The sequence below is a fragment of the Tursiops truncatus genome, chromosome 4, assembly GCF_011762595.2.
Source record: "Tursiops truncatus isolate mTurTru1 chromosome 4, mTurTru1.mat.Y, whole genome shotgun sequence".
NCBI lineage: Eukaryota > Metazoa > Chordata > Mammalia > Artiodactyla > Delphinidae > Tursiops > Tursiops truncatus.
In genome coordinates, this window is record NC_047037.1 from 136,304,069 (window position 1) to 136,321,445 (window position 17,377).

The following is a 17,377-nucleotide window of genomic DNA, read 5'->3' on the forward strand; positions in this document are numbered from 1 at the left end:
CTGCAAAAAGTTAAGATAATTGTGGATAACTTCCCTTCTTTTTAAAGTTATATTTAATATATGCTGAGTTGTCATTTTTATAATAATCTCGTCTCCAAAACTTCAGGGGAAAGGAAGGTAATAATGATAATATAAAAGTATGAAAATGTTACGGAATTTTGCTTAAATTTTTACATATCTGTTTCTACTTTTACCATGGATGTCAGGAAGCTCTGAGATGTATTTAATGCCCAGTTAACAGGCATTTGCTCTAGTCTGTCTGATCTATCTATATTTATGTAGTTTAAAGTTTTCTTTTTAAATTAATGTGTGTTCTTTTATCTGTATCTTTTTCATTGTAAGATATCTGAAAGCCTTTTTGGTGGAAGTAAGTAGGATAAAAAACATGGACAGCCCTTTGAATTACTCACCTTTCAACTTGACTCTTGGCTTTCAAAACTTATTTTTCTGGTGTTTTAGACCTTTGGCTTGGTTGTTACTTGCTTCTAATCCCAACTCTAGCTCTGTAATGAATTATTAAATGAGCTTTTTTGGAGAAGGGTGGACACCCTATGCTTTCTTTCCTCTTCCAATGGGGCCTTACATCCTTTCACGTTAAAGACTTATCTTCTACCAGCTTTAGAGCCATTTAACTAAAAAGATGTTCTTATGTGTGTATAAATTTTATAGCAGTTTGATGCTGTTTTAATGCCAGTATTATATTATTGTGGCAATGTGGCAGGATAAAATTGAAGTGAACTCAATGAGGAGCATTTCTAAGTTGGATTTTGTATACAATTTATATGTTATAAAAGATGTTCCAAACTAGCTTTTGGTCATCTGAAAATATCTGATAAATTGTTGTTAACAATTGATTAATGTCAGTTTGCTAATATCTGATAAATTGTTAAACTGTTAACAGTAGCTTTGTTAAAGTTTGTTTTTAACTGTTTTGCCACCTTGTAAACTAGTTTTTCTGATGTTGCTCTGTGTAATGTAATTTATAATTTCCTGAAAGTTAGTTACCAGTTACCTGGACTGTTGCCTAGTCCACCTATTATTTTTTACTAGTCTTAGAAACTACTTTATAAGAAAAATAGATACAAGGAAAATAACTGAATCTGTGACCAACCATAAGGTTTACGGCCTTTAGTGGGGGGGGGAGGGGCATGGCTGTTTTTCATTAATATGTTATTACAGGCTTAAGAACTAGGCATGTCTCAGAGGCCCTTTTTATATTAGCAAAACATCAGTTCATATATTATACATTTAAACTTTCATTTTTAAAATCTTTTGCTCTAGGATCAAATATAAAATTGGGATTGACTAGAAAGGGGCATGAGGGAACTCGAATATAAGGAGGATGAAAATGTTCTTTATTTTGTTTAGCATATGTTGATTACATCAGCGTATACATTTTCCCCAAAGTCCTTCATATTATACACTCTTTTTTTTGAATTTTTGAATTTTATTTATTTTTTTTATACAGCAGGTTCTTTTTATTCATCCATTTTATACACATCAGTGTATACATTGTCAGTCCCAATAGCCCAATTCATCCCACCACCCCCACCCCCACCCCCCGCCGCTTTCCCCCCTTGGTGTCCATACGTTTGTTCTCTACATCTGTGTCTGTTTCTGCCCTGCAAACTGGTTCATCTGTACCATTTTTCTAGGTTCCACAAATATGCGTTAATATACAGTATTTGTTTTTCTCTTTCTGACTTTCTTCACTCTGTGTGACAGTCTCTAGGTCCATCCACGTCCCTACAAATGACCCAACTTCGTTCCTTTTTATGGCTGAGTAATATTCCATTGTATATATGTGCCACGTCATCTTTATCCATTTGTCTGTCGATGGGCATTTAGGTTGCTTCCATGACCTGGCTATTGTAAATAGTGCTGCAGTGAACATTGGGGTGCATGTGTCTTTTTGAATTATGGTTTTCTCTGGCTATATGCCCAGTAGTGGGATTGCTGGGTCATATGGTAGTTCTGTTTTTAGTTTTTTAAGGAACCTACATACTGTCCTCCATAGTGGCTGTATCAGTTTACATTCCCAACCAACAGTGCAAGAGGGTTCCCTTTTCTCCACACCCACTCCAGCATTTGCTGTTTGTAGATTTTCTGATGATGGCCATTTTGATGATGGTGGGAGGTGATACCTCATTGTGGTTTTGATTTGCATTTCTCTAAGATCTATACCATCTCACTGTATATAAATTATACCTTAGTTTAGAAAATAAATATGAATCAGGTCCTGTTACTCTTCTTGAGTGGGAGACTTTGGCGTGGTCACGTAACATCTCCTATTTAAAAAATGTATAAACAGTATAATTCTAAAGTGAATTTTACTGTAGATATTTTTCATTTGTTATATATCAGTGTTATTCTGTAATTCCAGTAGCAACTATAGAAAATTATTTATTTTATTTTTGTGTGTGTTATAAAGAATAAAAATTCATCAGTTTCCTACTGATAGCAGATGTGTCTTGTATGTACTCGACATATGGTGCCCTCACTGCTCCCCGTCCCCAATAATTTTTCATTGCACAGCTAACACTATTTTCTCATTTCAGGTTTACTATGCAAAAAAGAAGCGAAGACACCAGCAGGGCCAGGGAGACGATTCTAGTCATAAGAAGGAGCGGAAGGTTTACAATGATGGTTATGATGATGATAACTATGATTATATTGTAAAAAACGGAGAAAAGTGGATGGATCGTTACGAAATTGACTCCTTGATAGGCAAAGGTTCCTTTGGACAGGTAATTTAATGGAAGATGCTGAATTTCATAAATTAGAAAGAACTTCTTAGTGAATCATGTTACTATAGCCTTTTCTCAGTAGTACACTTTTAATATTTGCAAATAGATCTAAACAACAGATATGTAAGTATTTGGGTTATTATAGTTTTCTGTAAAGGTAAGAAAACTGCATCAGCTATAAAAACTCCATTAGACTTTTTAAAAAAAAACTTTCTATAGCTATCAAGTAGTTATTTTACTAATACTAAGTGGTTGATTTTAATCACTAATAGACAGTATTGCCTCTTTCATGTGGGGTTTTTAGTCTCTGGATGGTTCGTCGTTATGTATGAGAGAGATAATTACCTTCCTGTCGGATACTCCTCCTCACAGAGAACAAAATTACCATTTTCAGCTGGCACAGCACATGTCCTCTCGCTTCTTTGGAGACTTGGGACACCAGGGGCTGTGCCCTAAGTTTTTCCTCAGCTCCTCTTCTGGCTCCGTCAGGCCTCTAAATGGGCAGAGGGTCTCCAGGGTCTCCTCTTAAGTCCTCATGGCATCAGCGTTGCTAATATTGTGATTGGCATTGTTCCGATGGGTGGGGTCGTTCAGGCCGCTTCTACCCGGAAGAGTGAGGGAGGAACTCCAGTGGACCTGGTTTTTTGTTCGTTCCTAGTCTCTTCTCTCCACCCACAGCTCTCTTCTCCTCACTTGCCCACCCTATCCCAATACAAAGCACAAACCCTAACTACATTAGCCTCTTACATCAGCTGTGCCCAGACTAAGAGCTGTCAGACCTTCTTCCTTGCACTTTTAAAAAGCTTTTCTCTGGCAGTGGATCCCCCAGCTCTTCCCATGTGTAAATCTCCCTATCTTATCTCATCAAGTCACAGAGCCTTTTTGTTTGAGGTATGATTTACTGTTAATCCCAGCCTCCTTTGCCTCGTAGCTTTTGTGCAGCAAGTCAGTTACTATAATAACTTCTAATCCAAATACTTCTTTTGACTTGGACAATATTTTGGATTTTGGAGGTTGTTTTTGGTTTGTCTAAAACTATGGAACCTGCATACACTCTTACTTACCTGTTCCTGCCCTGAGTGAAAGCAAAGCATGCCTCTTTTCAACCTGTGGGGAAAAATTCATCATGTGTCAGTCTAATCATGCTTAGGACAAAAAGTATACTACAGGCCAGTAGCAGCTACAGCTCTAGACCCAGACAGATCAAGCTATTAAACCTATAGGGAAATATGAACAAGCTTCTTAGAAGACCCCTGACTCTGGTGTGGCTCTACCAGGCCCTGGTGTCCCATGTATAATACATTTGCCCCTGTCCATGATTTCACAGAATTTTTGTAATTATACGTAATTCAGGGCCTTTCCCCTTGATTTGTAACCTCTTTTTCTCCTGAGTCAGGGGATTCTCAGTGTGTGGGGAGTCCCTCTTTAAGAAAGGATTACTTTTTGTCAGAAGCAGCTTCTGCTTCTCCTTGAGAGCTTTTTAAGGAAAGGCATTTCTGAGGCCTCTACCTTTTAAGTAAGGCCGTGAACACCCTGGATAGAGTGATTGTCATGTCCACCTTCAAAATTACACCAGCGTTTAGGCAGTTGCTCTCAACAGGACGCTTTTCAAACTTCTGTGATGTCCACCATGAAAACTGTGGCTGTACGGCCTGTTCTCTAAACTTAGTTTTCCTTAAATACTCAGTCTTTGAGCTCACCGTGATCTTTCCCCCTCCCCTTTAATTTTCTTATACTCTGATTCCTAAGAGCAAGTCAGCATAGTAAACCTGTGAAAACATAGGCCTATTTGACATCAAAATCCATTTTACCAGATCAGACTGACTGATGCCTTTCTCCTAGGCTGAGGTGTGTTCAGGGTCAGGACCTGTCACTCACCAGATAAAGTCTTCCTTACCGACTTGGTCAGACGTCCGCTAAATCCTCTGCCAGATCCTTGTCAGAGAAGCAGCTTCTTCATTTCTTAAGCCAGTGGTCATCAATCCTGATTGCACTTTGAAAGTCTCCAGGGAGCTTTGGGGATTGGGGGTGGGGTGGGGAGGGGAGGATGGATACTTAGGCTCCAAGCAGTTAAATCAGAGTCTCTGTGACTGGATTCTGGGCATGGGTATTTTTGAAAACACCCTACTGAATGTGTGATATTCAGGGTTGCAGATCATTGCTTTAGCATTGAGCAAATTAACTATTTGCTAAGTCAGTAAATAGTTGAGTCCATGTTAGTGGCCTTTGTCCTGGAGACCGTTAGGATCTGGGCACTGAACTGCAACTCTTGGTACCAGTCAATATGGTCAGTGAAACAGAAGAATATCAGAAGCACTTGGTCAGATGTTTACATGGGTCGCCTCTGATTTAAAAGACAATAGATAGTATTTTTTTAGAATTGGGTGAAACCAGAGATACTGCACGTTTCATTCCAAGTTTGATTTCAGCTGAATGATTTATGATCTATGATTGACAGTAACCTTGACTGATGTGATCTTGGACCATGCATTCCATTCTCTTCCTCTAATCCAGTGGTACTCAGCCAACACATTGGAATCACTTGGAGTTCTACCTGCATCTCTGTACTTTCTGAATATGCTAGAAAATGTATCTAAAACTATTATCTATTCAGACTATTTGTAATATTATAAATATAATATTTAATCACTTATAGCAGTTTCTGATTTGTAGAGATATAGTTTTATCTGTGTATTTCCTGATTTTTGTATAAATTTATTAATAGTGTGAAACTTGTTTTAAATGAGTAAAATTTTAAATGAGAGGTATGCATGGTGATTTGCACATGAATGTTTCAGTTTCCTTCTCATTTTAAAACTCAAAATCCCCTAATTTTGGCATTTTAAACTTTTTTCCTGGTTATTTGTTTTTGATATTTTTTAAATTGAATAACTGTAAACTAATTCTTCTGGTATGCCTAAGTTTTTATCTGTGAAAATCCAAGTCACATTTAGAAAGTTATCTGCATTTTTCAGATGACTTAGAACCTTTTAAGTATCTCACACATATGCTTGGGATTTAAACCAGGTTTTTCTCTTACTAAAAGAATAGTTAGAAGAATTGTTTTATAATGTTATTTAGTAAGAAAGGTAAAAAACCCCAAAGCACTTGTCAAGATTCATAATTTATTTCTGAAGGAGGAAAATAGTTAATCTCATTTTAAGAAAGTTATCTATTTTGTGGATGTTTAGAAATACTGTAAGGATGCAGAAGAAATCCATTTGAAAAATGACTTAAAGTGACAATAAAATAGTAAATGGATGCTGTTGAATGGAAACGAATAGGATCTCTTTTAATTAGGAAGGTCAGAAAAAGGGGAATTAGATAAATGTACAATTAAGCTGAACTGTAAACTTGTTAAATTGTTCATTAATGAAATAGGTATCATCTGTCTTTTTTCTCTTTTAGGTTGTAAAGGCGTATGATCGTGTGGAGCAAGAATGGGTCGCCATTAAAATAATAAAGAACAAGAAGGCTTTTCTGAATCAAGCCCAGATAGAAGTGCGACTTCTTGAGCTCATGAACAAACATGACACTGAAATGAAATACTACATAGGTAAACAAACAAACAGGCAAAGAAAGCAGTGCGCCCTAACCCAGACCACAAATTTGAGTTATTTTTGTATGAATATATGTTGATTTTATCTTAGTGATTGGGTAAAAATTCAGTTATTTCTGTTGGAGGGCATAGATTTATACACGTTACTTGATCTGGCAGTAATATTTTACATCTTCGGGTACGTGCATTCTAGGTGGTATATAGTATAAAAACAAATGAGAATAGTGTCTTTTTTTGTTGTTTTTTTTTGTTTTTCAAACTTACAAGTGTCATTTGTTTGCTTTAATGGTGCATGTTTATATAGAGAGGCCACTTTGTGTTAACTTTAACCATTTCTAATATAGCTCAGAAATTAGAAGTGAGCTAATATGTTGTTAATGGTTACAGAACCATTTTTGGAATGTCTGAGCCAAGATCTCAGGTTCTTCCTCAAGAAATAGTAGCCAACATTTCTTGAACTACTACCATATTCCTTGTGGTTTTCTTCCATCATCTGTAACCATAGCAGTCCTGAAAGGAAGGTGGTAAATCCTTATATTACAGGTAGTTTGTACAAAGAGTAACATACCCAAGGTCCCAGGGCTCTTGGAGCTAGGGTCTGAACCTACCTCTGCCTAACTCCAGAGCTTGTGTTTATTTCATTGTCGTATGGTGTTTCTTCTGAATACAAAAAGAGGAGACAGAAGAATTATGAAAATAGTTAAGTCTAGGGCCAATTGATATATGGATAAAACATCTTCTGATTATACATTCTTTAATACTATTCTTAATCAAATCTAAGACACCATAATTTTATGTGCCACCAAGAAACAAATTGCTGCCAACTGTAAACACAAAATGATGTCAATTTTAAGATAGAGACCTTAGGGTCAATTAATTACAGACTGTTTTATAGGCATGTATTAGCAGCTCACCTTCAGAAATGCTAACTTTACCTGAAAAACATATGAGGTTAAGTTTTATTAGCAAACTCCTTTTTAAGAAATGAGGAGAGGGCTTCCCTGATGGCACAGTGGTTGAGAATCCGCCTGCCGTTGCAGGGGACCCGGGTTCAAGCCCTGGTCCGGGAAGATCCCACATGCCGCGGAGCAACTAAGCCCGTGCGCCAAAACTACTGAACCTGTGCTCTAGAGCCCGTGAGTCACAACTACTGAGCCCGCATGCTGCAACTGCTGAAGCATGTGTGCCTAGGGCCCGTGCTCCGCAGCAAGGAAAGCCACAGTAATGAGAAGCCCATGCATCGCAACAAAGGGTGGCCCCTGCTCTCCACAACTAGAGACAAATCCGGCGTGCAGCAACGAAGAACCCAACACAGCCAAAAATAAATAAATTTATTTTTTAAAAAAAAAGAAATGAAGGGAGGGCATTATGGTTCTTTAGTCCTCCCAAAATAACAGAAACAAAAAAATTGATGTTTAAAGGTGTAAGGTTCACATATTCAGATTAAATTTCATTTATGAAACATCCTTCATTCCTCATTGTTGCAATAAAATGAGCTTATACTATTAATTTTTCTTCCTTAGTGCCTTCTCTGTAGATGTCTGATAAAACCCACAGTAATAACATTTGTATTTCAAGTCTTTTCACACTTACTGCATGTTTGCTGTTCACTTTCAGTTACAACTTAGTGTAACGTGAGCACATTTCCGTTCAAGGGGCTTAGGAGGCCAAGAAGGACATTCTAAGGATGCAGTCCTTAGACTTACAGTCTCTAAACATACCTCCCTTTTTCTTCTTTCTCACTCTTGCTTTATTTTGAATTTTTGCTTAAGTAGTAGAGAAAACGTTGATAGCATTACTACAACAATTTATTTCTGCCTTGTTGAAAGAAAACACGAAATGTTAGCTACTTGGTTATGTTATAATAATGGCTGTCATTTTTGTTTCTAATAAACTGACTTTAATGATCATTAATTGCATCAGTTATTACAGATATTCTTTTGGATGAGTTTTTTTTGTTTTTAAAGGTTCTTATTTAGGAAGAAGGTGAATTCATGCACAGTGTCTTAAGAAACTGAGTTTCTATATTGGAAAACAAGCAAAAAGAACTTTAGATTTAGACACAGCCATGGCAGTAGAGTTGGTACATTAAATTTAAGGTGTCTGGAAGTTGTATTGCTCTTTTATAACGTAAATAACTTAATTTTGAAGTGATTTGATCAATATAATTTAGTCTCATGAGTTGTATAGTCTTTAAGTCTTTGAACTTCTAAAAACTCTTACTTTTTTTACCACATAGCATAATTTCTTATCTGGATTATTTGGTACCTGCCACGGTCTAGTTAAAAGAACATTCAGTTTAAGTGTAGAACAAAGTCTTGCCAACCGTCTGTTCTCCCCAAAGTTCAGTTTAAAAAAACTTAATGTATATACTTGTGTTTGAGCTTTCTTTGACAGTGTCTTTAGTGCTCAGCACATTATAGATACTTAGTAAATGAATGATGAATTAGTGGAATTGAGTGGATTGATCTTCCATTGGAAGAATATTCTAATCACAGCTTCTTAGAGGGATTGTCATAATCACGTTTGAATTCTGACATCAGTTACCTTTTGCGGCTGCTGCTTAACCAGGTCAGAACTCTTGTTTGGACCATGTCTCTGGGGTGTCTTATGTCACATGGAGCTATGTTCTTAATTTTAAACCTATGAACTCAGTGATTAAGAACAGATGTTATACATTCTTATGTAACTGTTAGTGAGAGTTGAGTTGTACTATGGACTCCTATAGAGCCATGTAGTAGTTGTGTTATTTATCCTAATTTTAGATCACGTGTATCAGGAATGATCTAAAAGCTATATTGACATGCAGTGCTTCCAGGGAGACAGTTCAGGGCTCCTACCAGGACAACACAATGTATCCCCTTTCTCAGGGACCAGACATTGAATACTGTCCTAGTTATTCCAGATAAATCTGTAGAGAAACCTCTGTTTTAAATGATACTAAAAGACCAAAATGAAGGTAGCCTTGACAAATGGTTGTTTTTATGTCGTTCCAGTTGAATTATAGGTGCTCAGTTTGGTGTGTGTAAGAATTTTTATAGTGAAGGGCAGTTCTTTACTTTATTGAATGACTTCATCTGATGTGAAGTCAGTGTTAATACTTAAAGCACAACTTTTCGAAGCAGTTTGTCGACGATTAAGCCTTTTTAGAGGATCAGTAGTGATACCAAGTAATGTATTCTATTAGACTTTCCCCATTCATAAGCCTACTCACAATTTCTTGTGATTGAGCTTTATTTTGAAGTTTTCCCAAACCTTCAGTCTTGGACAGGATGTCCTATGTACCAGTTTGATGAACATAATCAGATGCCTTGATTATGAACTCTAGTACCTTGCAATGTGATTTTCGAGCCTTTGCTGTATTTGCCCAAAAGAAAAAAAAACCTGTCTTCCTTTGACAATTGTTTCAGAAAATCACTAGTGAAGTCTAAGGCTCAGCAAAGCAGATTGTGTATGTGTATCAAAGCCTTCCCAGAGAGGGCTGCCAAGTACAGCATCGTCACAAGCTGGACATCCCAGTGGATGGAGCTTAGATGAAGTTGTGAGGTAGGGCTTTCAGGGAGTACAACGTGTTTTCTCTTACCAGTGACAATAAAATTATCAAAGTATTCTCAGTACTCTTTGTCAGTTTGCTACTTGCGTTTTCATACCTGACTTAATTTTTTTTTAAGCAAGGCATTTTGGTGGTACTTCTTGCATTATATTGCATATTGGCAGACACTATACACTAATATATTAATTCAGCAGATGAACAATTTAGATATTCTTAACTGATTAAAGAATGTGCTGTTTAGTGCAGAATGCTGATCTCCAGATTTTAACTTGATTTTCACTCTGCATTTGACATTGTCATGTTACAGATTGTTGGAGAGTTCATGTGCATGTTATTCTCATTTTATTGGTATGTATAATTTAAAATGAAACTTTTTTCTCTTTCAGTGCATTTAAAACGCCACTTTATGTTTCGAAACCACCTCTGTTTAGTTTTTGAAATGCTGTCCTACAACCTCTATGACTTGTTGAGGAACACCAATTTTCGAGGCGTCTCTTTGAACCTAACACGAAAGTTTGCACAGCAAATGTGCACTGCACTGCTTTTCCTTGCGACTCCAGAACTTAGTATCATTCACTGTGACCTAAAACCTGAGAATATCCTTCTTTGTAACCCCAAACGCAGTGCAATCAAGATTGTTGACTTTGGCAGTTCTTGTCAGCTGGGGCAGAGGGTAAGTATATTTCAGGACTTGTGAATTAAAATTAGAATTAGGTTAAAAGACTGTAAGTAGATACTTGAAATGTTATTAATCTGTATACAATTTGGAGGTAATTACAGGATGGTTATCTTTAAAATGCAGCACTTGAATCACCTTGTGTTGATACCTATTTTGGGAAATACCTTTTAAAATGCAAATAGTAAACTTTGAATTAGAAGGTATTAGTTTTTTAAAGTTTAACTTAAAAAATTATGTGTATACTAAAAGTCTAAGAGAAAAGAGGGGATGGATATATTAAATATTAGGTGATTTGTTGTAACTATATTTCCCAAATAGAGGTCCTTAGTATAAATTTGGGGAAATTCCAATAATAGAACATTGACTCCTTGCTGTAAAATATTTCTCTAAATATAGGTCGAGATAAATGTTTTTCCTCAAAAGCTGATGGGTAAAAAAAAATGCAGGTAATTTTACATTACACACAGTGATACAGTGTAAATTACTAGGTTTATAGACATACTTGTTTTGATAAATAAGTTTAAATCTTTTTTTTGTTTTATAAATTATGACACCGAACTAGTTTTCTTTAGAGTGCTAAAAACAGACATGTCCATAGCAGTAAATAGATTTAGGTTTAGCTGATTTTAGGAAAGCAAATTTTTCCTACTGATCTTTCTAGCATTATGAAAGCTACTCTAACAGTGTTTTGCATATAAAATAGAAGTTATAGGATGGTCTCTTCTTGAAACCAACTAGGGTCACCATTTGATAATACTTTATTCATTTAAAATGTTGTTCCTATTTACTTGTAAGTATTGAAACTGCATTTCTTAAAAAAAAAAGGTAAAAACATAACTAACATGGAGATATTCCTATTTCATATTGGCTTTCCATTTCTTGTTTTTCCAAATTAGTGAAATTTCCTATCCAACTTTATTCCAGCTTTTAAATACAGTAGGTTAATTTAATCATGAAGGTTTATGGTCAGTTAACAAGATTGTCTTTTTGTTATTTTCTGAAAATTATCTTATGGTAGCAATGCTACATTGAAATACTTCTTAAAAATGGAAGGAATAGGAAGCAAAGTTTGCAGTTTCGGATGCCTCTGAAAATCAAAAGATGCTCATAGTTGTTAATAGGGATCAAGTATATTGTAAATGGAAAATATGTGCCCATCTTGAGAGTCATTTGAATAGATTTTAGACTTGTAAAATTTTTTCCTATTTAAACCAAATCATATATGCCGCCGTGATATCAAGCACTACTATCTCTCTCCAGCCAAAGTGAAACAGCTATACCTCTAGCTCAGTGAGTTTTTTAACTATGTGAGTGTATCAGAATCCCATGGGAAGTCATTTCCAAAACAGACATGCAGTGGCCCTATTCTAGGTCTGCTGGCTCAGTGTTAGAAGGTGGCAGGGCAAGTATGTTTCAAAAAAAGTTTCTTAGACGATCCTGGCACACACAGGCTTGTAGATAACCCGACTACTGCTTTAAGCAGCTGGATAGGTAGGTGACAAACTTCCTTTCCTAAGCTGGGAAATAAGTCTCAGTAGTAGGGAGTCTTTGGGGCTTCACGATGCCATTGGCTTATAAAAACTTGGAAATGTAGTAGTTCTTTCTGGTCCCTTTCAGTTAGGCTTTCTTCACTCTGAGCAGGCCTTAAGGTTGAGCTGACCTGCTAGTGGAGGCATGGGATGGTTCTCAGATTTGGCTGGAGTTGTGGAAGTCACAGAAGCTTTCGTGAGAAGCGGCTCCATGCTGCTGGCTGCCTTGTTTGAGTGTTAAGTTAGGGAGTTTGGGTAGGAGGATTTTGTTTCTCTCCCCTTTTTTAGTAAAACTATCTTTGCTTTTGTAGTATTTCTAGATACAAATTTTAAATGGCCAGGTGAAGATGAATTGGTCTCTGAAGACATCTCAGATTACTTCATCGAAAATAATCCATTTCAAGATTTCTTTTTCTAAGAAGTCTTAGAATGAGATGGAGGAGGACAGGGTAGAGAAGTGATTAGTCAGAAACGACTCCCAATTGAATCTTTATGTGGCAGTGTTTCTAGATTTATCTGTGAGACTAGTACAGTACAGATGTCTGAAATTTCAATTACATTGTACTGAGTTTGAGTCTTTCTTAATGCTTTGAATTAACCTGAAAAAAGTCTTTCAGGTTAATTTAGATACAATTGAGCTGTTAAATTAATGGTAAACCAAGTACCAGCCATAGCAGGAAAGAATAATAGGGAGATAAATTGTTCTCAATAATATTTTCTTCTAATAAGGCATAATTGTTTAAGCTATATCTTGGTTACCGGTTAGGATTGAACTAAATGAAAGGGCTTGAATTATATATATATATATATATATATATTTTTTTTTTTTCATTTCACAGATTTACGACTCCCTTGAAACGTTTAGTTCTTTAAACAGTATTCATAGTCTAATGTTGAAATCAGTAAATGGAACTCTAATAACCCAGTTATTTTTTGCTGTTAATATTAGACTTGTGTTCTTAATTCATTGTTGACCACAGTTAAACAAAACTTGTTTTGGAATTAATACTATTTTGAAATATATTTCAGATATACCAATATATTCAGAGTCGCTTTTATCGGTCTCCAGAGGTGCTACTGGGAATGCCTTATGACCTTGCTATCGACATGTGGTCCCTTGGGTGTATTTTGGTTGAAATGCACACTGGAGAACCTCTGTTCAGTGGAGCCAATGAGGTATATGATGGATTGCTTTAAAAATTCTGTTTTTGTTTTCAGTCTCTGACAGTATAATCTGAAAGTTGTTTTTAGGAAAAGATGTCTATTTACCAACTTTTATCATTCAAGTGTTAGGTCAGTTTTGAACTTATTTTATCCATTTAAAATTTTTTTTCAATTATGTAACGGTGAGTTTAGAATTGTAAGACGGGAAGCGAGATCTTTCAATCTGCCAGTGGAGGAGAGCAATAAATTAGATTAGAAAATGTTAAGTATTTTGGTATAAATTTTACAGATTTTAAGTATAAGAACAGAAAAAGATGATAATGAAGAAATGAGGACCACCCTAAAAACAGTGTAAACGTGACTGTAAATTTTGAGAGTATGATTTGAAATTAAAGTAAATGATGACTAGTAGTTGTTGATGAATATTTGATCTGAATAATTCAGGGTAAATTAGGACTATAGAATTTCAGAGCGAGTCCACAGGTGTTTATTCTGTGTTCTTAGAAGATTTTTGAAGGTCAGAGGCAGTGCCTGGGAGGAGGGAGGGCAAGGGAGAGGGAGGCCAAGCTCCCTTACAGTCAGAAGAATGGGCTTTCATTGGTTTTAAAACTGTTTGCTTGTGGGATCCTGTTGTGTTTTGTTTATTAAAGAAAAGTTAACCATTGCAGATTGTGATCAGTCCATTCATTTATATGTGAGAAAAGAAAGACTAATGAAATTTCATGACTTGAACTGGGTTATACAACTGTCAGTAAATAGTGCCAGAAACGTGTCCCTTCCTCCTTCCTTTTAATTCACTTCACTCTAGCCAGTGAGCTACTTTTTGGCAGAGCTGCCATAAGTGTGTCTTTGGTTTTCTTTTAATAATAAATAATATAAAGGTAATAGTACCTTTTTCATGGGCTTAAACAATATTAGGAGCATCTGAAACTTCAGTGGCTTCCATCTCACTCATGGTGAAAGCCAGTCCTTTTGAGTAGCTTGAAAATCCCTTACTCCCTCTGTCTCCTGTTCTCTCTCCACCTCTCCCTGCTGTCCTGCCCCGCCCCGCCCCGCCCCGCCCCTGCCGTCTCCCGGCCCAGCACACACAGCTCTCTCTCAGGTCCCTACGAACGAACCACAGGCTTGTACCAGGGCCCTTACGTTCATTCTTTGCTCCGTGCCTGGAGTGCTCTTGCTCCTGCCCTTGCGGCCTTCATGTTTTTGCTCTCACGTCACCTTCTCGGGGAAGCCTTTCGTGACACCCTATTTTAAGTTGCAGTGCCCTTCTCACTCTCCATCCCCTTTTAATTTTCTCCATGGTTCTTAGTGGTCGCCTGATATGTATTTGCTTATTATGTATTTGCTTCTTGGTGATCTCTTCCTCTACAACACAAACTTTGGGGCAGGGATTTTTGTTTTGTTTATTGCTGTGTTCTAGTGCGCATGGTTTCCAGCATATAGTAGACGCTCAGTATTTGAGTGAATTAATCTGCACTTAAAAAAAATACTTTTATTGGGTCCACACTTTTAAGCCTTTGGGTTTTTTTTTTTCTCTGTGTGATTATTTAACTAAAATTCTCCCAAAACTTAAACTTTAAAACTCCCTCCAGTCATTTCCTTACTCTCCATTGTATCCGTGACCACCTGCCATCCCATGGATGTACGTGTTTGCTTCATTGTGTGCCCTCCCCTCTGTGGAGTGTGGGGCTCAAGGAGAGCAGGGACTTTATCTCTTTTGTTCATTATTCTATGCTTACTGCCCCGAGGAGTGCCCCGCACACAGGAGATGCTCGATTTATTTATTTCTAATTTATGAATGAATGAATGGATGGATGAGCACAGATAGGATCTCCTACAGTAGAAATTACAGGTGTTTTGTTTTTATTTTTAATACAGGTAGATCAGATGAATAAAATAGTGGAAGTTCTGGGTATTCCACCTGCTCATATTCTTGACCAAGCACCAAAAGCAAGAAAGTTCTTTGAGAAGTTGCCAGATGGCACTTGGAACTTAAAGAAGACCAAAGATGGAAAACGGGTAAAATAGGGAAATAATTTTTTTGAGCCTTTGTTATTTCTTTTACTGAGCTGTCTTTATATAGCGCATTTTGTATTTACTTGAAATCAGTGTTGCTGAAGTCAGTTATTAACAGTAGTTCCACTGATAACTTAGGTATGTATATTTTCTTCATAAGTTGGTTATAGAGTTTGACCTGAACTACCTGTATGGACCAGTGTTTGCTTAGTGCTCTTTAAGGCTTCATTTTGAAACTGTATGTCTGCCTTTTGAGGTAGCTGATCAAATCACCATGCCTTGTTTCCACAGTAGAATTAGTAAGTTTGACCTTTGTTTCTCATAGTTTGAGTACGTAGTGAAGTCACAGTTAACAATACTGCAGCTGTGAACAGTGGAAGTCATAATTGCAGTAAATGGCTTTTTTTTTTTTTTTTTAAGTTCAGATGAGAGAAAAGGATTCTTAAGCAGTTTGTGACAAGAATATGAACTGACTAAATGGTCCTTTTGATAGATTTCAGATTCCTAGCTTGGGTAACAGGAGTTTCACATCTCCAAAATCTTTAAAATTTAAGTGAGGTTTTTAAACACGTTAGGTACGTTTTAGTAATTTTCTTCTATCTGAGAACTTTTTTCAGAGACCTAAACTGTGTCAGTTTAATAGAGTAAATGATAACAGTTTTGCATCTTGATTTACATCTTTGTTTTATATATCTGAAAATAAACATATGTTTTGTAATCTAGCTTGTTTCTAGTATAAGATGAAAATAATCTATAAATCTGTGATTGTATGTGATACATATACCAGACACCTTGTGATTGTAGTTTTTGCGTTTTCAACACTTAGATTTTATTTTTGCTACACTTTTTATTTTGCCCTTGCGTTTTAGCGATGCTGCCACCAGGTGTCATTTCCAGTGAATTGAAGATGATGCTTATGTGCTGTAATTCACCTTCAGCTATGGAGTCTTAACTCTTAATATCAAATGGGGTTTTTTTTAAGAATATTAAAAAAAATAATACATATATATAACTATCTTTCACAACTGATTTGTAACTTACTGCATTTTGCCTTATTCTCTGAAGTTCCAAGCATTGTAATATCTGGCAGCTAAATTATGCCTACTCCCCATAAGGAAGGGATGGAAAATACCAAGCAGACATCCTGAATCCTTTTGCCTTTGTCCACATAGCTTTATCAGTCATGGCGCCTTTTCCCATTGAACCAAAACACAGCCTAGGAGTCCTTAGCTTCTGCAGCATTCAAGGTTGCTCCTACCAGTTGATTTTAATTAGCATGGAGGATGTGAAGCCTTCTTTATGTTTTTATCTCTCTGCAGTACAGGCTACCACTTCTTTTTCCACTTTGAAGTTTTTTTTTTCTTCTGCTGCTGCTGTTTTTTTTCCTTTTTCTAAATGAAACATTCATCTCATTCCATTTCCCTAATCTCTGCCTTATAAAACCACAGTTAAGTCACAATGAGTTGTAACCTATCATTTCTCCAAAATTCAGGTATAATTATTTTAAATTGTTTAGGGGGGACATTTCAGAAAAGAGTAGTTAAATCTTTTCCCTTAAAATTGAAAGTGAGTATCTTGACCCACATTTAATACATATTAATTAACCATAGATTATTTGAGGTTTTCTTTAGCTGCAATTAAGCAGCTGACTTAAGAAACTTTATTTTTTAAAGTGTAAGATAATTACTTCTCTTTGAATAGAAATAAATTTTCAGCAACAAAAAAATCAAATCCATAACCAAATGGTTACATTGTAACGATGCACTAGGGATTTTAACCGTAAGTATAAACAGGTGTGCATGCACCATCATTGGGTATATTTGTTTGCTTTATTTCCTTAGTGATTTTATTTTTAATTTCTCATTTTATGTTTCAAGGGCCCATTTTAGCTTCCTAGTAATGAAATCCATACCTACTATCTATTTTTTTCCTTTGGTGGGGAAAGGGGATGAAGAATTAAGAGTATAAACGATACCGTTTTGTTGAAGTATAATTTATACACAGTAAGATGAGTGTCTTAAGTGTTCTAACTTTTTAACTTTTAAATACAACAGTATATATCCACTACCTAAAACAAGGCATAGAGTAAGTACTTCCACCACCTCTTATATCCTTTTCTGTCATCTCACC

General features: G+C 36.2%; 1 protein-coding gene across 11 annotated transcripts in view; it reads left to right on the top strand.

Moving 5' to 3' along the window:
• DYRK1A (dual specificity tyrosine phosphorylation regulated kinase 1A) overlaps positions 1-17,377 on the top strand; it is a 145,571-nt gene that overhangs the window by 111,143 nt on the left and 17,051 nt on the right. For all 11 annotated transcript variants that reach the window (XM_033856074.2, XM_033856077.2, XM_019922617.3 and 8 more), the window contains 5 exons: positions 2,559-2,747; positions 6,156-6,303; positions 10,246-10,532; positions 13,097-13,243; positions 15,110-15,250. In XM_033856074.2, coding sequence (XP_033711965.1) covers positions 2,559-2,747; positions 6,156-6,303; positions 10,246-10,532; positions 13,097-13,243; positions 15,110-15,250 — 912 coding nt within the window. The remainder of the gene's footprint in view (positions 1-2,558; positions 2,748-6,155; positions 6,304-10,245; positions 10,533-13,096; positions 13,244-15,109; positions 15,251-17,377) is intronic.